The sequence below is a fragment of the Penaeus vannamei genome, chromosome 14 (assembly GCF_042767895.1).
Source record: "Penaeus vannamei isolate JL-2024 chromosome 14, ASM4276789v1, whole genome shotgun sequence".
NCBI lineage: Eukaryota > Metazoa > Arthropoda > Malacostraca > Decapoda > Penaeidae > Penaeus > Penaeus vannamei.
Genome location: NC_091562.1, coordinates 39,724,044 through 39,749,043, shown reverse-complemented (window position 1 = coordinate 39,749,043; position 25,000 = coordinate 39,724,044). Strand labels below are relative to the sequence as shown.

Here is a 25,000-nt window from a genome sequence, read left to right as displayed (position 1 = left end):
GGAGAGAGAAAGAGAGTGCGAGAATGGAAGGGAGGGAGGGAGAAGCAGAGAATATAGAGAGGGAGAGGTAGAAAGCAAGTGAGAGGAGAGTGATAGAAATATACACAATCTTAGTTGTTTTTTCAGTTGGTGATTTACTTCCTTAATGAACCTTGATTTGTGAATCTGATTGTTAAAATTAAAATGCAAAATATAGCTTAACATTAAAGGCAATAGTAAGAAATTATCTGTTCAGATCACACACTAGAACGACAAACTGCAGCCATCAGCCAACAAAATCCCCATCAACACTTCCCGAAGAAGGCCGTCACAGGCTGAGGCTTCGTCTCTGCTCCGCCTGACGGTGAATAACAAAGAAGAGAAATATAGAAAGAGGAAAAGTGAGAATGGCAGATACAATGAGAGAGATAGAGAGAGAGAGACTGAGAAAGGGGAGGAGGAGGAATAGGGAGTGATAGAGAAAGGAAGGAGAAATGGGGGATAGATAAATTGATAAAGAGAGAAGACGGGAGATGGCATCATATGTATTTCCATGAACATTTTTTGTTTTTTGTTTAGAAGATTGTTTTATTTCTTGTTGCGTTTTGACTCATAGATATATTTAAAATGATTGTATAATTTAAATAATAATAATAGTGTCTTTTACAATAAGTAGTGGAAAAATAGGTTGTCCCGCTGTATGCATTATACCCCATTCTAGAATGCAGAGAATGAATAATGTGACCTTGCAAAGCGTAATGCGTTTGCAAGATCTGCTGTTTTTGGACTCAAGAAAATGCTGATCAGAATTTGTGGTATATTGACGTGTGTTTGTCAGTGCTCTATAATCCTCGGTTTAAATGTAATTATAAACTGACTAATATTGTTTCCAGTGTCATTTTCAGATCTTCATATGTAACTATACTTGCAAAAAAGGATACAAATCCTATGGACCATAAATTGTAACCTGAGGCTAAAGATTCAAACAAGTTGATTTCAGAACTGAATTAATGGTAACTGCTAATGTCAATAAAAAGGTACCAAACCACCTGATTGCTTGTTTTCATTTTATATAATCAGAAAAGCTCCGCCAAACCATGTGAGTACAAACACGGATACTTCCCTACGTACTCACGATTGTGCGTCAACAGGAAAGGCAGAGATAACGCAACCAGGACGTAGGCATAAGATCACAGATCAAGGAATAAAGCGAGAAGTGAGATGGGATACGGAATGAGGGAGAGATAGACGGAGAGATGGGGAGAGGGAGTGAAAGACAGAGGGAGGGAGAGAGAGAGAGAGAGAGAGACAGAGAAAGCGAGATACACACACACATCTATATATATGAATATATATATATATATATATATATATATATATATATATATATATATACATATATATATATATATATATATAATGTTTATATAGGTACCTATTCATACGCACGCACGCAGACACACACACACACACACACACACACACACACACACACACACACACACACATATATATATATATATATGTGTGTGTGTGTGTGTGTGTGTGTGTGTGTGTGTGTGTGTGTGTATGTGGTGTGTGTGTGTGTGTATGTAAGAGAGAGATGAGGAAGGAGTAGATAGATATATAGAGAGATTGGGGATGGAGGGACGGACGAATGGGGATAAAGACAGGAGGGAGAATTATCGTTAATGATATTACTGTCACTATCTTCAGTAGTCTCCTTATTTTATGTGATTGTTATTTTCAGAAACAAACACACACGAATGGAGGTTCATGATAACTATCTCTCCATTTAGACATATTGGGTACATCTGTTCACAAAAACATACAGATATTCATACACAAATCCAACTTCACTCAAAAATACTAACTTCCTCTACACTCCACAGAATACTCCTAACCCCCCCCCCCCAAGTACCTGAGGGTATTCTTAGCGACGATTCGTTTGAAAGTCATCCTCGGAATGCTTCGCTCGCAAGAGGCGGACGAGCCTCGCTTCCCTCGCGACGAGCGCCGCAGGCAGGACCTCTGGCCCTCCGCGGCCCTGGACTCGATGGCCTCGCTCGCCGGCGAAGACCTGCGAGAGGAAGAGGGCATCGCCAGTGGCCCAAGTCTGGACATAAACGAGACAACTCGGGTAACCAGTAAGGGTTGCCAGTAAGGGTCAGTTCCCGGTTTAGGTCCGTCACCAGTTAAGGCAAGGTTACGAGTTATGACCCCGTCACTGATTAAGGTCACCAATAAAGGTCCGTCGCCAGTTAAGGCAGGATTTCGATTTTTGATCCAGACACCGATTAAGGTCACCAATAAAGGTCCGTCGCCAGCTGAGATCCATTCCGCGTAATTCTGACTCAATGAGGCAGAGGGAAATGTCGCCTTTACTTTCCCGGTGTTCCTGTGTCCGAGTGGAATAATCCTGGACTTGTTCCTGTGTTTATGATCATTTTGTATTGTCATGTATTTATTCTTTTATTTTTATAATGTGTTGAGTCTTCCACATATATTTCAGGTTATGAAATATATGAAAATCGGAATTATATATTTAAGTGATGAGCCTAACTGCATACTAAAACGCTCAAATTCTTTAACCATTAACAATGCGCCACAGATTCGGAATTCAAAATTCATGAAAGATACCCACCCTGCGTAAGGCAGAACCGCACGGCGTCTTTCCTCTCTCGCAAACCACGTTCTCGACGATGGCGAGTGCGAGCGCGAGGAACCCCACGGCCAACCCACCAGGGGCAGGGACCACTCCGCCTGTCCGTTCAAAAAAAAAAAAAAAAAAAAAAAAAAAAAAAAAAAAAAAAAAAAATCATAATTCACAATAACAGTATACTATGTTTTCAGATCGAAGTTTTAGAAACTACTGTATTAGTGTCACAAATATATGCGTAATTCTAGTCCGTAAAAACATATCCATTTCCTGGACCTTAAGCTCTATTTTCCATTCAAATGCTGACCTCCATTGAACTCTTTTTCAAACAGCCATCAACAGATGAGGAGCTGGCACCTTAACAAGACTTCCTGGATTGATCTCGTGTCGCACCGCAGGGCAGATGTGCTGACGTCTTCCTGAGTCAGAAGCGAAGAGCGTCAGGTTGTGTCGACACGTGTGCGGATGGCTCGCGATGAAGCCAGCTCTCGGGTCCCGCTTTTTCTTCCTCATTTGTGCAGTGACGTGCTTGGCTTACAGTAAGTAGTCTTTGGATTTAAATGTAGGCAATAAATATTAATCTATTACTATTTTTATCATTAGTATGATTTTATTATCGTTAAACGAGCCTCATTAACAGTGTCATCATTAGTATCATCACCTATAAAGGCTACCATCATTCTTACAACTGATTTCCAAACATTTCCCAACAGGTGGCGCCGAGGAGAGCCTCTGCACCAAAGGTACGTCATGTGGCCGAGACCACCGCGTCCTTTTCTCAGTTTTGCGCAAGGAAGACCAAAGCACGAATAAAAAGCAACAAAAACCCTGCTAAGCAAACTCCATCCCCGGGGCAGCTATTTGTGGATGATATTTTGATAAATTCCCCCTTGACTAGAGGAGAGTTTTGTGCCACTCATCCACCGAAACGGAACCAATATCGAGTACACTAGAAATATCCTATAATCTTGCCTCAAATATTATAATGCATAATAGTTACGAAAGAAATGTATATTATATACGTCGCATTTCAGTGATCGATTCTTTAATGAATAGGTCCGAATGAACCTTCAGCGGGATGCAACTTTCGTTAACGAAAGTTCATGTTTATTGATTTAAGACCAACTTCCGTATTCCCTTGCTCTGAAAAATGAAGCACAAGGCAGACATGGAAGAAAAAAAAAATCACTTGTTACTCGACCTATCGTCTGCAATCCCCTCTTGCTTGCGTTTCCACGTTTGATATTTTTGTCTAATGATTACTGGTGACTTTTTTTTTTTTTTTTGAGCATATTGCTTTTTCGGTCGTTGGCTTATATATATATATATATATATATATATATATATATATATATATATATATATATATATGTATGTATGTATTTATATTCACATATATATGATTATATGTGTTATATATACATACATACATACATATATATATATATATATATATATATATATATATATATATATATATATATATATATATATATATATAGAGAGAGAGAGAGAGAGAGAGAGAGAAAGAGAGAGAGTGAGAGATAGATAGATAGATAGATAGACATATAGATGTGTGTGTGTTTGTGTATGCTTGCGTGCACATTTAAACATACGTATTTACTTTAATAAATATATATACACAAATAAGATACATATAAGTATAAATGCAGTATTAACATAAATATACACATGCACATATAAACACACACACATATAAACGTACATTTATACACAAACATGAATATTTATTTATTTTTAAGATTAGACTCCTGCTTCGTAGATGATGTTTAAAACATACATATATAAATTAAGCAAAAATATACAAATGATTTGGTGTAAAATTATAGATATCTTGTTCTCTCCGTCTTCAAGGGGCGATATGCGGAAGACGCCTCTTACTTCCGATCGGCGAGGAGCCCCGTCCGGTGGGCGTGTGGGCGGAGAGCGGCAGCCGGGTGGAGGTTATCGGCCCAGGAGTAATGAGAGTGTTACCGACGACCTCGGAAGGGAAATGGCTCAACTTCACAGCAACTCAGCGTGGTGAGTATCTGTTGATTTACCATGGATATATACATATATAGCAAGAGAGTGACACACATATACACATTAATGTTTGTGCGTGTGTATGTATATCTATTTACATATATACATATTTATATGTGTGTTTTCTTATGTGTGTGCGTTTATGTATATATATATATATATATATATATATATATATATATATATATATATATATATATATATATAAACACATGCATATATATGTTTATATGTATATGTATATATGTTTATCACATATATATACACACATATGCGTGTGTATTTATGCACACATATACATATATGTATACATTTACTCGTGTGTTTGTGTGTCTGTATATATAATATATATATATATATTTATATATATATATATATATATATATATATATATATATATATATATATATATATATATATATATATATATATATATATATCCAAAATATTGATATGTTTGTATGTACGTATTATCGTAGAGATATAATTAAATACAGCCACAACGCAAAGGTAAAATAAGCATAACGATTCTGACTCGTCAAGGATTCTTTATCAGACGTAGCAAGAAAAGAGAGAGAGAGAGAGAGAGAGAGAGAGAGAGAGAGAGAGAGAGAGAGAGAGAGAGCGAAATAGCACTTGAAATCAGTTGTCTAATCAAGAGATCTGATACCTTATTTTATAATGAATTCGGATATTTATGAATCAATTTAGTGTCTTTCCAGTCGCCAATGCCCTTCGCCATGGTCAGGACCGCTGCCAGGGGGGGGGGAGCATCCGGACTGTAGCAAATACCTTTTCAATTATGTCTCGCGAGTGTGTGTGAAGGAGGAGCCACTGCCACCACCCATTTAGTGAACGAAGGGAACGCGAGTGTACATGCGAGAAGAATGATAGCGCAGAAGACGGATGTGGGGAAAGGAGCGAAAGAGAGTGAATGTGGATGCGTGTGTAGTGGCTGTATGGCGCGAGATCACAAAGGTTAGGAAGCGTGATGGTGAGCCGAGGAGAGGCGCGTGCGGGCAGATGATGATCTAAAGAACCTATATTAAAATAATTGTGTAAAAAGAACCATTGTTTAAAACACTTAAATACTTAATATAGAACACGTGAATAAGAAATCAAGAAAAAAGGTAAAATAAATATATATATAAATCTTAAAACGTAAAAATAAAAGAGTAACATCTTCGAGGGGTAAACATGACAAAACAATAAAAAACAAAAGAAAATAAAATATTTGGCAGCAGAATGGCAAGCGTGGCGGGTGCGCGAGCATCCTCCTCACTCCTGGAGATAAACGCCCTTTCTTGAGGCGTGGGGTTGATTTCCGAGGTCGGAGAAGGCGTCACGTGATAAAGTTGATGCCATTGAGCAAAGGGCGACGTTATAAAGGCAAGCCCACAACCCCCTTGGAAATGGCAGGGCAAAACAGCGCCACATCGCGGGTCGCACCAGGTATGGGTGTTGCCACCTTGAGGTCATTGTTTTCTTTTCTGTTTGCCTGTGGGAGAGTCGCTTATTTGAGCCAAAGAACAATTGGTTTTAGCGATGTAATAAATGCCTTCGCAATTGAAAAGGCTCGCAAAGTAATGCTGTAGATGACTTAAAACACCATCGGTGAATCTTGAAACAAGAGCCAAAACTTTGCTATTATCGATAAAATAAAAATAAGGAAGTGATTCAAAAGATGTTCTCAATCTGCCAAACTAGCGATATTTTAGAAGTTATGTGATATTAGTAACATATTCTTGATTGTAAGTTCTTCATTGTAAGTTCGAGTAACTTGCTAGTGTGTGTGTATGTATATACATATATAAACACACACGCACTCACCCAAATGTATACACACACATCTATGTATATATATTTATTAAACCATGGCTATATTCATGTGTGCGTCTATGTGTGTACGTGTTTGTTTGTTTATGTGTGTAATTGTGTCCATGAGTTTCTAGACGAATAGAGATTTATGAACACACGCACGTAGAAACAGACACACACAAACACACGCACAAACACAAGACACACACACACACACACGCACACACACACACACACACACACACACACACACACACACACACACACACACACATATATATATATATATATATATATATATATATATATATATATATATATATATATATATAACTCACTGGCGCCCTTTTCCGTTGCAGGTTCTGAGTTCTGCGTTTCCTCCGAGACATTCCCCGAGAAGGAGTTTTGTGATAAGGATCGGGACTGGCTGGGTCTCTGGAGTGACCGTGAGACCAAGTGGAATCTCGCACCTGATAATAAGAATATACTACTGCTATTAATGATAAAGATACTGTAATGATAATGATAACAATAATGATGATGATAATAATGATAATAATGATAGTAATAATTATAATAGAAAAGCAATATCATTATTATAGGTTCTGTTATATGTAAGAGTATCTAGATTCGTGAAAAAAATCAAATTACAAAATAACTATATATTAGCGACATTCTCTGCTTAACACTTTGCATTCATATTGGCGTATGTTAGGACCTGTGAGGACCGTCATTAACTGTCAGTGACATTATGACGATTTCTATTTCACATTAGTTCTCGAATTCCACATGTGCCTACATGTGATAAATTCTAGGAAGTTACTTTATTAATTGGGTTACATATGAGGCCAAAATCAATGTAAGAAAGGGAAATACCATGAAAAATGCAAAATAACATTAAATACCAACAGCATTCAGTAAAAGAACGAAAGAAAAGTAAAATAATCTAATTATAAATCCTCACAGGATGCAGCCAGTACTCCCTTCTTCGTCTCTCTTTGGATCTGCACGACTCGCCCACCAAGCTGCTCTGGCGGCCGGGCGAACGCGCCGAGAGCTTGGACTTGGGTTTATGGCGAACTAGAAGTGTTCCATGGGAACGTGTAGGTCCATTTACGTTCTCCAGGAAAGCAGATTCGCAACTCCCTTATGACTTGACATTTCGGAGTGTGTCTGAAGGTAATTCTACTTCCATTAATTTTAATCGGTGAACTAGGCGCGGAGTTCTTAGATGAGCAGTGATAATAATAATAGTGATAATGACTAATATAATCATATAATAATAGCAATAATGATTACTGTGATAATAATAATGATTATAATAATAATGATGATACTACTACTAATAATAATGATACTGATTATGATAAGAATATTAAGAGCAAGAAAACAAAAACGAGAAAATACCCATAGTAATAGTAATAATAATGGTAAAAACAATAATGATAAAGTTTATAATAGTAAAAATGATAATAGTGATAATGATCTTGATAATGATAATGACAATGATGATAATGACGAAAATGATTATCATTATTATGAGAAAGCATTTAAAAATGCATTCTGTCTCCGTCTCCACTTTTATAACAAAAGTCACCTTAACCCGCCTGACTTTTCTTCAGATGGCTCCTGCGTGGTGACGAGCGCCAGCCTCGACGTGTCCCGCACTTGTCAGATGCATCAAACAGGAATATTGCGCATTTCCATTGAAAGCCTTGACGACAACGGCGAATGGACTCCGAGCTACTTTTCCTTCAACTGCGAGGATGGCGCAGGTGAGTTCTTTCCTTTCCCTATGATCTCAATTTGGGAAGTTCATCGCGCGAAAGATTCGGCAAGCTTTCGATGACAGAAATGAGAAAAAATGATACTAATTGGAATCATGACAATAGGTTTTATATTCACGATGAATATGCTAATTATGTTAATGTTAATAATAATGAAGGTATTATATCGATGAAAAACAATTATAGTAATATCAGTGACAAAAAAGTGATTGTTAACAGCAGAAAGTTTGATAATAAAAGGGATAGTAATACTGATGAATCATGGGTCGTAGCCAAACCGAACGCCTTTTTAAAATCTGACTGATAGTTGAACATTATATTCCTTATATTGTAGTTATTTCTAAAGCCTTATCTTGCACAAAATCTTCTAGGATGGCAAACCGGCTCAACGACTTCAAGCCCTGATGACAACAGCACTGAAGGTCAGTCTGAGGATGGCACATAATGATGAATAAATAATGAAATAAATAATAATAAATAATAAATAAATAATAAAATAAATAAATAATGAAAAGGAATAATAATGATAATGAAAAGATAGCGCTAACAATAAAATTGGTTTTAATAATGTAAAAAAAAAAAAAGAAGTAAAGACAATGATATTGTTAATAATGTTACTGAATTATCATATTTGCCTTTTGTATAACACGCATCCTCGCTAGAGACGAATTCGTATTCTATTTTGTGAAAAAAGTATTATGTTTTGTTTCCTGTAAATAAACTTACCGGTACGTAATGGGAGATCGAACCCCAACTCTTACCTCTCCGATTAAGTGTGTAGTTGTCTATATTCTGAGCAAGAGAAGTGTTATCCAGGACGTGAATCTCGCATTTTTCAATGTTCGTGTTGCCGCGACAGGCCACCAGGGCGGCGCACCATCGCATGGTGTGGTTTTGAATTCATCCTCTCACTGCAAATGGTTGACAGGCGGATGTTTAACATTCCTCTCGATTTTTAGGAGTATTTTCATTTAGAAAATGAACGTCTCTTAACGGTGTATAATGTCTTATAATAATATAAGATAGATGTGGGTTATGTATGCTGAGGAAGGAGGTAATTGAGATGATGTGAGCTTCCCTTGTAACTTGTTAGTTTGTGATAAGAGACAGTGACAAATAGGTTTGTTTCCAATAATACAATTTGCTATAATAATCTGTGTTATGTTCAATATTCTATTATTAGCAGCCAATATGTTCGTCCGGCTCCCTAGCCTACGGCGCTTGGTCTCCCATCCGCAATACGGCCGCGTTGGACATTTGTTTAAATACATTTTAAAATCTTAGAAGTGCGCCCAATGTGCTATGATGGTGATGAAGGTAGCCTAGTAATAAATAACAATGATAATATTAATAACACTGGCAAAGATATCAACTGCAATAATGACAGCGAAAGTAATGAATATAGATCTGTATCGAGATGAATGAAGCTTTGCAGCCAAGAAGGAAACCTTTGCACAGTCTGATGGCAAAGGTGATACTAAAACCGAATCCCAATGACGTCAGCAAGGAAGGCGAGTGGGATAGGAAGGGAAGGTGGGAAGGAGAAACGTATTCAGTACATACATAGCCAGTGATCCACATTTTTTTTTCGAGGGGGGGGGGTATCTTGAATATCTTCCTTGATAACTCTTAGATTATAATGTTTCTCAGTAATAGGTTTTGGTAGTATATAAAGTAATATGAATTTTTATATTGTATAATGGGACTAGACATTATACGGTCTGGTCTCCATACACATATGCACACACACAGGCACATACGCACATACACATATATTTGCAAGTGTATACATGTGCGTGTGTGTGTATTCATATGTATATCCATTCAAATATATAATATACAGATGCATATTGTATAGATGTATATATGTATATATACATGCATACATATATATGTGTGTACGCACACACACACACATATACACACATGTATAAATGTGTATACATATATATATATATATATATATACATTTACATATGTATATATATATACATATATGTATATGTATATACTTTTTAAATCCATTCATACGTTCTTACACACATATATATATTACATATATAAACTTCATATATAAATATGTATATGAATAAACACTGTATTTCTATATGCGTATGCAGGCGAGTGCATGCGCATACATATGCATTTACATATACATACATACCTACACTCTCACCCACACATACTCTCTCTCTCTCTCTCTCTCTCTCACACACACACACACACACACACACACACACACACACATATATATATATATATATATATTGTAAGGGTGACATCCAGCTTAAGGCCAGATATCCGTGGAAGAGGAGCCCGGAACACTCCTGTGAGGCAGGAGAGAGAGAGAGAGAGAGAGAGAGAGAGAGAGAGAGAGAGAGAGAGAGAGAGAGAGAGAGAGAGAGAGAGAGAGAGAGAGAGAGAGATGCTGGAAACCAAAAGAAAATAGCGACCAAACTTCCAGGTACTGAGGAAATAGGTGAACTATTGACTAGTTAGTGCTTCAAGCATGCAACAAAATAGAGAAACGACACTGATATACAAGGAGATAAGAGCAGTAGCACAAGCATAAGCAGTAATCGAAGCAGAAACAGTAAAGGCAGAGGCAGAGGCAGGACAGTAAGCAAAAGCAGAGGTAGTAGTAGTAAAAGTAGGCAAAAGTACGAACGGATTACGAGGTGGAATATAGGTAAGATTAGGAAAAAGCAGCAAATATAATAAAAACAAATAAAAAACTCTAAAGCACAATAGCTATTATGGAAGCAATATCGAAGGCAGCTCAATCACTTTCACACCCGAGGAAGGGCTTTATATCTCGCGCATTGCAAAGACCATTTGGACACGACGGTAGTTTCAAAAATAATGCTTTGAGAATTATTTAATTGCAAATAATATGAATATTTACCCATTTACATGCTACACAACTTCTAGAAATAGGAATGACAAAAGTTTGCTACCGTCACAAACATCATATCGATTGTTCCAAAGATTTGAGTGGACAACGGAAACTGATTTTCTCGATGCCTGGTCGTATGTATGAACTTTCAGTTTTATCTCTATATTCCTTTTTCCTTTCTCTCTCTCTCTCTCTAAATGCATACCTTTTTAGAGTCTCCTTCGGATACTCTCTGGTACATCGCAGCGGTTCTGGGGTTCGCCATTGTCATCTCTTTGATCGAGGCGGTCGCCCGGAGAGCCAAGACCTGTCAGGGTGACCCCGTCCGTCCTTCAGCTGCCCTCCCGTCGACCTCACCGGCGGGGACACAAGAGCCCCCTCCTCCTTCTCCTTCTTCTTCTTCTTCTCCTCCTCCTCCTCCTCCTCCTCCTCAGCTGCTTCTTCAGAGGAACTCGTTCGGTCCACCAGATGGCCAAGGAAGCGCCCAGGAACACTACGGCAGCGAGGGAGGGGAGCACGAGTACGAGTATGTTGAGTTGGACACCTCGAGGACCCAGCTGGCCAGGGAGGAGGAGGACGCCCGCGAGCCAGACAACGAGCCCGTGCAACCAGCCTGCTCGCTCCGCCGGGACACCGTTAACTCCATCTATTTTCTTTCTGACGAATTGAGTGGCAGGATGTAGATGGGAAAGAAGATGAGAAGAGCGAATATGAGCTTAGAGCAGGGGATTCTTTTTCTTTTCTCTTGTTTGTCTGTTACTTGTCTTTGTTTACCGCCCATGTACACGAGTCACAGCACGCCATCACCCAACTAGATAATATTCTTACAGAGTAGAAGTAATACTCAGAATCAGCACATGCTTCGAATCTCCAAAATGCTTTACCAGAATGCTTAAAATCGCTGGCCATACCCGCGTTGAAGACGCCTGTTCCAGAAGTTTCTATGCTCCTTGCTCCAGCGCTCTGAAACACGCCACCGTTCGCAGTATGTTGATATTGTAATTGAAGTAACACATCGCGTATGTAGATATGATGGTGATTATAATTTGCTTTTAATTCAATTTTAGTGATTGTGTCAATAAGAAAATATACATACTAGATTTTAATTTTCCATAATGTACAAACTGAAAATTTGTCTGAATATTTTTGACTGACCCTTTTTATCTCCTTCCTTCCGTAAATGATAGAACATGCATACATTCAAAACAATTTCCGTCTCTTTTCTTCTCTTTTTTATATACATATATACATGTGCACATACATGTATATGTGTGTGTTCATGTGTATATGCGTGTACATAAACAGATTTATAGGTGTGTATATATATGTATATATGTATATATATGTGTATGTATATGTCTTTATACTACATAGTAAGAGAGAGGGAAGAGTGGTAATAGCTACGAAATACTTTTCTTGTTTGGCCATTATTAAATACGGCAAAGTCTTTCTAATAACATGGAAACTTGATTTCATATCTTTAGCTAGAAAAAAATATATTCATTAATATCGTTTTATTGACATTTGTAGCAAACCCATCAATTCTGGTTTGAAATCATTTTGCTTAAATCAATACTGAGATCATAATCTAAATTCTACGTGATTTTTTCATGAAATTCCTCAAGCGTAGTTACTGAAAAAAGCCATTTTACGGTTGCAGTTAAACAGGCAGTGATAGAGAACAAATTTTCCGTAATTGTATTTCTTTCCATCATTTCGATTTGTTGTACATTATTAATTCCTGTGGATTCTAGGCTAGGATTTAGTGTCTGTGTTCTGTATGAAAAAATAAAATCATCTTTATATTTCATCTTGAAAAGGCAAGAAATACCTTTCCTGTTACATAATTACTGCAAATAAATATGATTCCAACAACAATAAAAGCCATTATTATTATCATTATCCTCATTATTGTTATTATTGTGTCAAACCATCTGCGCCTGTCCGTTCTCTGTCTGCTTCCCATGGTATTTCGTCCAGAACTTTCTCTCTATAGAATATGACGTCACATTGACGTGGCGTAACACCTACTTCTCTCAGACTCAACTATCTAGTTTCCAAGTTTTTCACAATATTCTAATGCTAAATGCTACCATTTACTTATATTTCTTTTAGCTGATGTGATATACTTCTTTGACCTTACTGAGCACACAAGACTCTAAAGTACTTGGACAGTGAAAGGGCATGATGCATGGCAAGTGATATTCTTAAAGAATTTAGAATTTGTAAAAAGGAGAGAGAAAGAAAAGATGTAACGCGAAATATTTCTTATATCAGTATCATTTAATATGAATATCTGAAGCAGGGCTGGAAAATGGGCAGATAAAATATATAAAGTAATACCTTGCCTCATCTTGTAGGTATTCACACTCACCATCATGTGTATATGTACGATGAATAATTTAGAGAAAATGATGTGAATAGCGGAACACTTCAAGAGTATCGGCAGAATGAAATGTATTCTAATGAAGCAGGGTTTTCAACATGGGCGATGCGATTTGCGAATTTAAGTGGTAGTAGTTTATTCTGAACAATCTTTTAGGTTTCTTGTGGATATGGAACATGTGGTTTTCATTTTCAACCGCGGGTACAGTTGGCTGCTTCGATACCTGGTACACCCGTTTTCAGTGGACAATAGAAGCGGTACCACCACATCTTGCCTTTATTTCTTTTCGGGTGTTTAATTCTGATTTATATAAAAAAAATCCTGTCGTTTCTTTTCGTGAATTAACCATATTGACACATGAAGGTTGAAATGGAAAACAGATTTGCAAGATTTCTGATACATGACATGATAAAGATACAACGAAGTCAAAACTTATGAAGCCTAATAAACTACCGGTTCAGATCGTCTATTTCTTGATTTTTTAATTCTTTGAAACAAACTTACGAAGCATCGTTTTCAAAACATCCGAATGGGCAGCCAGGGAAATGCTAAAAAGTGAAAATTACAAACTATTTCCACGTACAAGAGAACTACAGGAGACAAGCTCAGCGGAAGAGAGCGAAAGCAGAAGAAGGGAACTCCGATGGGAGTCGCTTTCCTCCCCCATTTACGAACCGGAAGCGGCAGCGGATTCGGAGAGTGGAAAAAGAAATCCATAATGGCCTTTTTTCGTCTTCGTTGATACTGGAATCTGTTTGAAGTACCCGTTTCAGAGAAAAAGAAAGAAAAAAAACTCTTGAAGCCAAGTGCCTCGTCCTCATTCCACGCTGTTTTTTGACATCCTGTGCGTGTGGTTCTTCCTAGGCGTGAGCGATGCTTCTGTTTATGAGGAACATACATTGTATGAAGGTCGAAAATTAATGACTTCTGTTTGTATAGTTATATTTTGACATATATTTCTGAAAGTAACTTCAAGTATTTTTCGCTCAAATCCGTAGAACCAATGGAAAAATTCCCTTTCAATTGCTGTGAACAAAATGAGGAGTTGGCACCTTAATACAAGACTTCTTAGAACACAATCTGGTCTGGCAGAGATACCTGTGAGGACTTCTTCCTCAGACGGAAGTTAAGAAACTCGGGCTGTGTATATACGTTTACAGAAAGTTCGAGATGAAGTTTTTAGGTCTGTGCTTGCCTCTCTCAGTTTGTTCACTGGCTTGTTCGACTTACGGTAAGTTGAATTGGTTATTCAGCATTATCCTTTTGACCATATTGACTGATAAGAAGAGGAAATATCTTTTCCATATTCACTGGCATGTAGATGAAGTATTTTATCTTCCCATAACCTGAATATCAAACATTTCCCAAAAGGATATTGTACTGCAAAGAAGGTACGTAATTAGAATCAGTCTCTACCTTTCTCTTCGTGTTGGAAGGAATAATTGTGAGAAATGAATCCGGAAGTGGAAGAAGTGAGACCTAATTTGGCAAAACGGATCCGTGAAAAGCGATTCAGTGAAAGAATCTCTCCCTTACTTCTTTTAAGGAGACCGTCTGCTTGTTTTTTTCGATTTTTCGATTTTTCTTGACGATTTTGATGAAACTCACACGTCCCCTTAACCGTCTGCTTGTTTTTTTTCGATTTCTCGATTTTTCTTGACGATTTTGATGAAACTCACACCCTTTTATTTGGGCCCCTTCCCATTGCCTGTGGTCGATTTTTTTTTTCGAAATCGCCCGGACAGTTTTTGAATTATTGTCAAAAAACGAAAAAATGAGAAAGTCGCCATGTTGAAAATGCAGCACCTGGGTTAAAGGATTCCGACTTCAGAAACAGCAAGACATTCAATTTTATTAGATTTTTGCACAGTACTACATTATATCTACAACTTGTTCGAGAGCGTTTTTTCGATTTCGACCATATTTTTTTTGTGAATTTTTGAAGTAGGAGACCAAGAAAAATAAAAGGTAAAAATTTTCTTACATTGACCACTTTTACAAGAAGTACAGGCAAAAATTGCGAAAACGCTCTCAAACAAGTTGCAGATATTTTATTTTTCTACAAAATGAGCCATAATATGTTAATTTTGGACATATGTTGTGCCCGGAATCCTTTGACCCACCCCTAAAGGTGGAGTTCCGAGATATCGGCATTTTACGTTTCTTCATCTTTCCAAGGCTATCTTGATATCAACAAAACAAGGTATAAGATTAGTCTTCCTACACCATAATCCTCTATCATCTACCTGCATTCCGAAGTCTTGCGGACATTGCCAGCACGTAACGGTTTCTCAAAATCTTACGTATAGTGCAGAGTGGTGGCAGTGATCTGGGGGTCTATAGGCCTACATTGACTTTTTTTTTTTTTTAATTCTCAAAAACCCCCCAATAATCATACAGCCAACTATCTTTCTACTAAAATATGCAGAAGCCATTTTTGAGAAGTTGACCTTACTTTTTTCTTGGTGAATATTTTCCGAAGGTGACTATTTTAACACCCTAATAGGAGATTTTGAAAACATGTCACTTTTACAAGAACCACATGAAAATATTGCAAATCCTTATGGCAGTATGTAATAGAACTATTATTCAGCTACAAAATGAGCCATAATACTTGAAAATCGGACCGAAAATTCGTGTGCTATGCGTAAAAATATGACGGACCTAATAATCGCGATCTTATTCCTTTTTATTATGTTTACATTTTACATGACGGATCATGTACAGAATACTTGTATTTGATATAATTATCTATCATTTACCTATTATTGATGCTCTAATGGGGTTTTACAACGTATAATATTTGTCGAAAGAATAACTTTTCTCCAGTCGGACGGGTACCAAACGCATACTTTTCCCCGCGCGGCCGGGCCGTCCTGGCCCATGAAAATCGTCTTTTTAAATCTGCGGAATAACTCTACGGGGTCATGTAGCCAAATTTCACTCTCACACCCCGTGGAAAGACGAAAAACAATTACATGGCGATGTGAAAGTATGTATATAAGGTATATGAGCACATATAGATAATTTTCGTGTACCCCATGACCTTTTGTTTATTTATATTGTTACTTCCGTTTGTTTCTTTGTTTGTTTGTTGATTGTATATTTTTTGCTTTTTTGTTTGTTAGTTTGTGTTTTCTAATCTTTCTAAAAGTTATGAACACATTTTAACGAGATTTTAACCAAAGGTGAGTTTTAACCTAACTTAGACGCTTATTGTAGTTTGGTGGTGATGCGGACCATGGTTTGGATCCAGGATTTTTTTTCTAACTCGAAAAGTTATGAACAGATTTGAATAAAATTTTAACCTGAGGTTTGTCTTAGCCTAATTAATATTCCATAAAATTTTGGTGGTGATCCGGAACATTTGGCAAAACTATCCCCCATGCTCATAGATCAAACTAACTATGTATGATGAAAACATAAAGAAAAGAAAGTACACCATATGAATAACATATGTTTAGTTATTTGTATGGAAAATTTCTTCACTGTCGTTTTTTGGACACTTGTCGGATTTTTAAAATTATTCCGAAAAAAAGAAGGTTGGTCTCATCTTATGTGAAATTTGATAAGCTTTCAGAAAATAGCCTCATATTTTTATTATCTTTAATCATTGCGTCAAATTGCCAATTTTGTAAGGTAACATCAAAAAATAATATTTCAGTCTACATCGAAAATCGCTGCTACACTTCTGTCATGAGTGTCAGAAGTGTAAGGAAAATCTGTATTTCTGAGTAAAGTTCGACTTGTCTGTGAATACCTTTATTTTTCTTTCTCTGAACAGGTGTCTAATATATGTTTAAATGAAAAGACAGGTTTCACCAATTTTAATTCGAGTGTATATGTTTGCGGTTCCGAAAATGACAACAGAATGATAATACTAATTTAAATAGTATTATCAGTTGCAATGATAGGAACATTATTGTTGATGTTAATGATAATAACTCTCTGTCCTTCCCTGCCTCACCCCCTTTCTCTCTCTCACACACACGCCTCTCTTGCTTTCTCTTTCTCTCTCTCTCAATCTCATATACATATGTATGTGTGTGTGTATGTGTACATATATATATATATATATATATATATATATATATATATATACATATTTATATATATCCAATATATATATGTGTGTGTGTGTATGTGTGTGTGTGTGTAGTGTTTGTGTGCCTGTGTGTATGCATATACATATATGAATATGTATGTATGTATAATATATATATATATATATATATATATATATATATATATATATATATATATATATATATGCTTGTATATATATATTCTTTTTCTTTTTCTCACGTCATTTCTTATCACGGCTTATTTCCTGCCTTTATCCCTTGATCTTTTTTCTTTCTCCTGCGTCTGTTATCTTATGCCCTTCCTGTTGACGCACAACCAGAGGCGTCTCTCTCTCTCTCTCTCTCTCTCTCTCTCTCTCTCTCTCTCTCTCTCTCTCTCTCTCTCTCTCTCTCTCTCTCTATCTCTTTTTCTCTCTCTCTCTTGTCTTTCTCGATTCTCACTCTCTCTCTCTCTTGTCTTTCTCGATTCTCGATTCTCTCTGTATCTCTGTATCTCAGTCTCTCTCTCTCTCTCTCTCTCTCTCTCTCTCTCTCTCTCTCTCTCTCTCTCTCTCTCTCTCTCTCTCTCTCTCTCTCCTTCTCTCTCTCTCTCTTTATTTCTCTCTCTCTCTTTATTTCTCTCTCTCTCTTTCTTTCTTTCTTTCTTCCTTTCTCTCTCTCTCTCTCTCTCTCTCTTGTCTTTCTCGATTCTCACTCTCTCTCTCCTGTCTTTCTCGATTCTCGATTCTCTCTGTATCTCTGTATCTCTCTCTCTCTCTCTCTCTCTCTCTCTCTCTCTCTCTCTCTCTCTCTCTCTCTCTCTCTCTCTCTCTCTCTCTTTCTCTCTCTCTCTCTCTTGTCTTTCTCGATTCTCACTCTCTCTCTCTTGTCTTTCTCGATTCTCGATTCTCTCTGTATCTCTGTATCTCTCTCTCTCTCTCTCTCTCTCTCTCTCTCTCTCTCTCTCTCTTGTCTCTCCATCTTTCTGTTTTCGGGCGTCTGGGGAAGAAAGGGGAAGGTCGAGCTTTGCAGGCCGTTTCCAGGCTCTAATGGGATCTGAGATGAAAATCCCGAGTCAGCGCGGAATTGCTGCGCCGGTACTTCATCCCTGGCCAGATTAGACAATATATTGGCCCCCGAAAAAAAAAACTATAATATAATTACTGTTAAAATCATTACATAAAATCCCAGAAGATGATTATCAAATCATAAAAACGATTTTTTTTTCTAAATAATAAGATATATTTCATCGAACAATGATGTCTCATTAAACTTTTATATATAAATCAGATGAACGTTCATTTGACCAACGAACATAAGCATCAACCCACACCGACATGCAGAAGACATGGAGGTCTCTTCAAAAGTTATTTACGCCTTATTGGATGAAGTGAAAACCAGAGCTGCTGTGGCACCAGTAAGGCTTATAAATGCAGAATTTGAAAATGATGTTATTTATGAAATAAGCAAGGCAGGATAGGAAAAAGAAAGAAAGAAAAAGAGTAGCGGGAGAGAGGGAAAGGCAGGTGAGGCTAGAGGAGAAAAAAGAGAGTGAAAGAAAGGGAGGGAAGGAGAGAGTGAGAGAAAGGGAGGGAGGGAGAAGCAGAAAATAGAGAGAGAAAATGAATATAAAGTTTTTTATTTATTTATTTATTATTATTATTTTTTTACAGGCGGGGTGATATGCTTTCTAAATGAACCTTGATTTATGAATTTGATTGTTAAATTTGACATTTAGAATAAAGCTTAGCGTTAAAAGCAGCAGTAAGAAATCGTCTATTCAGCTCATACACTGGAAGGAAAAACTACAGCCATCAGTCAACAAAATCCCCATCAGCACTTCCCGAAGAAGGCCACCACGGACTGAGGCTTCGACTCTGCTCCGCCTGACGGTGAATAACATGCTCAGTCGTCGCGTTGAAACGGTTCCTCGGCGCCGACCAGAAATGCAAGAAGGAAAGAGAAGAGACACGTATAAAGAAAATGAGATTGATAGATACAGTGAGAGAGAGAGAGAGAGACAAAGAAAGAGAGACTGAGAGGGAGGAAGAGGAATGTCAGAGAAGGGAGAAACAGTGGATAGATAAATTGATAAAGAGAGATGGCAGGGGATGGAAACATTTTTTTGTATATTTGTTTAGAAACAAACTATATTTCTTATTGCGTTTTGATTCATAAGTATATTCAAAATAATTGCATAATTTAAATAATAATGATAGAGTATCCTTTTTTTTTACAATTAGTGGAAAAATAGGCTGTACCGCTCCATGCATTGTACCCTATTGTAGAATGCAGAGAATGAATAATGTGAACTTGCAAAGCGTAATGCGGTGGCAAGATCTGCTGTTTTTGGACTCAAGAAAATGCAAATCAGAATTGACGTGTGTGCGGCAATGCTCTATAATCCTCGGTTTAGCTGTAACTATAAACTGACTAATATTGTTTCCAGTGTCATTTTCAGATATTCATACGTAGCAAAACTTGCAGAAAAGGATACAAATCCTTTTGACCATAAACTATAATCTGTGGATGAAGATAAAAAGCTTCAAGTTAATTTCAGAACCGAATTAATGTTTACCGCTAATGTCAACAAAAAAGTTAATAAGCCACCTGAATGCACCTCATTTTTTCTACCTTAAGACAAAAAGAAGATAAAAGACTTTATATAATCACAAAGGCACAGCCATACCACGTGAGTACAAACGCGGATACATTCCTACGTAGTCTCGATTGTGTAACAGGAAAGCCACAAGATAACGGAACCAGGACGCTGGCATAAGATTAAAGAGCAAGGGAAAAAACGAGATAGGATACTAAATGAGCGAGAGATAGACGGAGAGAGGGGGAAAGGGAGGGACAGAGAAAACGAGATAAACACACACACACACACACACACACACACACACACACACACACACACATACATATATATGTATATATGCATACATATTCATACGCACACACAACACACGCACACACACATACATATATATGTCTATATGTTTGTATTGAAAAAGAAAAACATATATATATATATATATATATATATATATATATATATATATATATATATATATATATATATATATATATATATATATATATATATATATATATATATATGCATATATATACACACATACATATACATATATGTATATATATGTATATGTATAAGAGAAAGAGAGAGAGAGAGAGGGAGAGGGAGATAAGAAAGCATTAGAAAGATAGAGGGAGTGGGGAGGGAGGGACGGGAGAAAGACAGGAAGGAGAAAATTATTATTAATGATGTTACTGTCACTGTCTTCGGTAGAAACTTAATCTTGGGTTATCGTTTTCGGAAACACACAAACACATTAGTTAGGGAAGCACGGCGATCGGCTAGGTTAGGTTAGGTTAGGGGAGCATGGCGATCGGCTAGGTTAGGTTAGGTTAGGCTAGGTTAAGGAAGCACGGTGATCGGCTAGATTAGGTTAGGTAAGGTTAAGTTAGGTTAGCCGTGCTTCCCTAACCTAACCTAGCTGATCACTATGCTTCCCTAACCTAGCCGATCGATATACTTCCCTAACCTAACCTAGTCGATCGCTATATATTCTATATATACTATATATTCATCTTCCTTGATCTGGAAGATGAAAATATGGCTGCAAGTTTTTGTCTGTATATTTTTCACTGAATCTATTTATTTCCTAACTTCCACTTTCGCAATAAACGACAGTACATGCATACACACCAAACAATTTTCCATTCTTTTTTTAGTTTTCTCTTTTCTTACTCCTGCACTGTATTATTTTACTAAATGTATGTATATTCACGAACATACTTTTATATGCACACATATATACATGTGCACATACACATGTATATATGTGTGTTATGTGTGTGTGTGTGTGCACGTGTGTGTGTGTGTGTGTGCGTGTGTGTGTGTGTGTGTGTGTGCACGTGTGTGTGTGTGTGCGTGCGTGTGTGTGTGTGTGCACGTGTGTGTGTGTGTGTGCGTGTGTGTGTGTGTGTGTGTTTAAATTATATAGTAAGAGAGAGGGAAGTGTTAATAGCTACGAGGTACTTTTCTTGTTTGTGCATTATTCAATACGGCAAAGTCTTTCTAAAAACATAGAGACTTCATGTCAAGTCTTCAGCTAGAAAAACTGGATTTGATTCATTAACGTCGTTTTATTGACATTCGTAGCGAAACCAACAAATCCGGTTTGAAATCATTTTGCTTAAATCAATACTGAGATCATAATCTATATTCTATGTGATTTTCCATGTTTCTTAAGTGTGTTTACTGGGAAAAAATGCCGTTTTACGATTGCAGTGATAGAACACTTACGTTTATGTCATAAACCTTCCGTATTTGTATTTCTTTCCATTTTTTCCAAATCATTTTGACGTCCATTATTTATTCCTGTGAATTCTAGGCTAAGGAAGATTGTCTGTGTTCTGTATGAAAGAAATCCTCATCTTAACATTTCATTTTGAAAAGACAAGAAATGCTGCTTTTCCTTTTACATAATCACTGTAAATAAACATGATTCCAACAACAATAAAAAAAGTAAAATCCGCTAAGCAAATAAAAAATAAATATTTGGAATTATTCGAATGTGTATGCTGTTTTTTTCCCCCTGTGTTTGTACAAATGTATGTATAAACACACACACACACACACACACACACACACACACACACACACACTCAGACACACATACATACATATAAAAATATATATACCCGATATAAAGACAGGTATACATGTGTATGTGTGTGTGTGTGTGGAGTCAAAAGTTCGACCTTTACTCGACGTTGAACGGGAAGAAATTATAATCTGACTCTTATAGACAATTTACTTTCAGAAAGATGAGTCTGAAAGCATTAAGATAATTGTTCTGCTGTTCTGCAAGGCAATTTCTAGTGTATAATGTGGTTCCATTTATAGAAAGTGAATTAAATCTTTTATTAAACAAATGTCTTGTTACAAGAAAACAACAAAAAAGAAAGAATAAATAAATAGAAATAAAAATTAAGATGTAATTATAGAATATAAAATGAACATATTTAGTAACTTTCTATAGCTTTATTTTCTTTATATTCCTAGGTATTCATTTTGGGGGGAATCTAGTGATAATCAAATGCTTATCATTATGGTTATCATCATTTCTATCATCATGGTGATGATCATTACAATCACAATAATAACGATGATGATGATTATGATAATGATAATAGTAATAATGATAATTATTATTTCTATTACTGATACTTGTATATTTTTATCATTATTATTATCATCACTATTAGTATTATTACTGCTACTAACGTTATCATTATCCATCATTATCATTATTATAATTTTCATTAACATTCTTATTATGATTATTATTATCATTATCACCATTAGTACATCATCATCATAACTATCATTGTTGTCATTATCATTATCCTCATTACTGGTGTTATCGTGGTAAACCTTCCCGCGTTATGTTCTTACTCAATCTCGCCCTACATAATTTTTCTAACTTCCTGTTGTCACACAAGTCAGCATTCGTTTGTATGTCTGCGTGTGTCCGTTCTCTGTCCAGAACTTTCTCTCTTTAGAAAATGACATCACATTGACGTGGTGTATCACCTTTTATTTTTCTGACTCAACCATCTGGTTTCCAAGTATTTCACAATATTCTAATGCTAAATGCTATCATATACTTTTATTTCTTTTAGCTGATATGATATACTTCTTTGACCTTACTGAGCACACAAGACTCTAAATTACTTGGCCAGTGAAAGGGCATGATGCATGGCATGTGCTATTCTCAAAGATGTTGGGGTTTGTAATGAGAGAGAAAGAAAATATGCACCGCGAAATATTTCTTATATCAGTATTATTTAATATGAAAATTTAATGAAGGCAGGTTCTGGAAAATAGGCAGACAAAATATATAAAGTAATGCCTTGCTTCATCTTGTAAGTCATAGAAAGATATTCTTTGCAGCCGAGTTCAAGAAAGACAATTTCACATCCTTAAGAATAGGAATTCTAACATACAAGTCAAAAATAGCAGAAGTTCCCCTACATAAATACGGTGTTGCACATAGCTGTAAAAAGAATAGACCAATTTCAAACTCAACAGATTTTAGCAAGTTATTGTAAAAGATTGTGCATAACTAATTAGTGGATACATTCTACTGTTAAAGCTAGCGACCTTTTCACTTTTATTTAAATGCAGATGAAAGCATAATGCTTGCGTCTGGTAATTCTATAAACCAATCGCCAACTTCACAAAATCGCTAGCTGGGAATCCCGCAACAAGTAAACAATAAATGTAAACAAAAATCATTACGCAATGTATAGAAATAACATTTCCACTGAATATTGCTCAGATTTATATTAATAACCAGCCCATTAGAAGGGAACAAAGCACCAGATTTCTTAGTCTTGCACAAGATGAAAAGCTTCGCTGGAAGGAGCGCATACGCAACTTGCAAACAAGGTTTAATAAACAGTCTTACATTCCATATCACATTAGGACACACGACACCAAGGGCAAGAAAACAAATCTATTACAGCGTAGTTTATCTCCACTCAAACTGCTGCCAGACCACCTGGGGAGCAACACATCAATCAAGCATACAGCCATTGATGAACGCTCAAGCAACAATTCGCATTATAACAGGACTGCGAAAGTATGACCATACAAATGAGTCCTTCAAAAAATGAACTCTTGAAGCCTACTGTTTTTTTTTCTCTTTTTTCTTTTTTTTTTCTGCATGCGCACCCTTCATCTTCAGGTCGCTAAAATTACGTCATGACAACAATCTGTGGATGAAGATAAAAAGCTTCAAGTTAATTTCAGAACCGAATTAATGTTTACCGCTAATGTCAACAAAAAAGTTAATAAGCCACCTGAATGCACCTCATTTTTTCTACCTTAAGACAAAAAGAAGATAAAAGACTTTATATAATCACAAAGGCACAGCCATACCACGTGAGTACAAACGCGGATACATTCCTACGTAGTCTCGATTGTGTAACAGGAAAGCCACAAGATAACGGAACCAGGACGCTGGCATAAGATTAAAGAGCAAGGGAAAAAACGAGATAGGATACTAAATGAGCGAGAGATAGACGGAGAGAGGGGGAAAGGCAGGGACAGAGAAAACGAGATAAACACACACACACACACACACGCACACACACACACACACACACACACATACATATATATGTATATATGCATACATATTCATACGCACACACAACACACGCACACACACATACATATATATGTCTATATGTTTGTATTGAAAAAGAAAAACATATATATATATATGTACATATATATATACATATATATATATATATATATATATA

General features: G+C 36.5%; 2 protein-coding genes across 3 annotated transcripts in view; both read left to right on the top strand.

Moving 5' to 3' along the window:
- Positions 1 to 13,068, top strand: part of LOC113830478 (uncharacterized) — a 23,508-nt gene extending 10,440 nt beyond the window's left edge. The window contains exons 5-8 of one of the 2 annotated variants that reach the window (XM_070129934.1): positions 7,469 to 7,681; positions 8,125 to 8,277; positions 8,661 to 8,711; positions 11,399 to 13,068. In XM_070129934.1, coding sequence (XP_069986035.1) covers positions 7,469 to 7,681; positions 8,125 to 8,277; positions 8,661 to 8,711; positions 11,399 to 11,868 — 887 coding nt within the window. In that variant the 3' untranslated portion in view covers positions 11,869 to 13,068. The remainder of the gene's footprint in view (positions 1 to 7,468; positions 7,682 to 8,124; positions 8,278 to 8,660; positions 8,712 to 11,398) is intronic. The other variant, XM_070129935.1, reaches the window with a different exon arrangement.
- On the top strand, positions 2,989 to 7,317 carry LOC138864046 (uncharacterized). Its single transcript, XM_070130042.1, has 5 exons — positions 2,989 to 3,177; positions 3,352 to 3,381; positions 4,514 to 4,681; positions 6,862 to 7,015; positions 7,278 to 7,317. Exons 1-5 carry the CDS (start codon positions 3,114 to 3,116, stop codon positions 7,315 to 7,317), a joined length of 456 nt encoding a protein of 151 aa, XP_069986143.1. The 5' UTR covers positions 2,989 to 3,113.
- Positions 13,069 to 25,000: the final 11,932 nt, after the last annotated feature.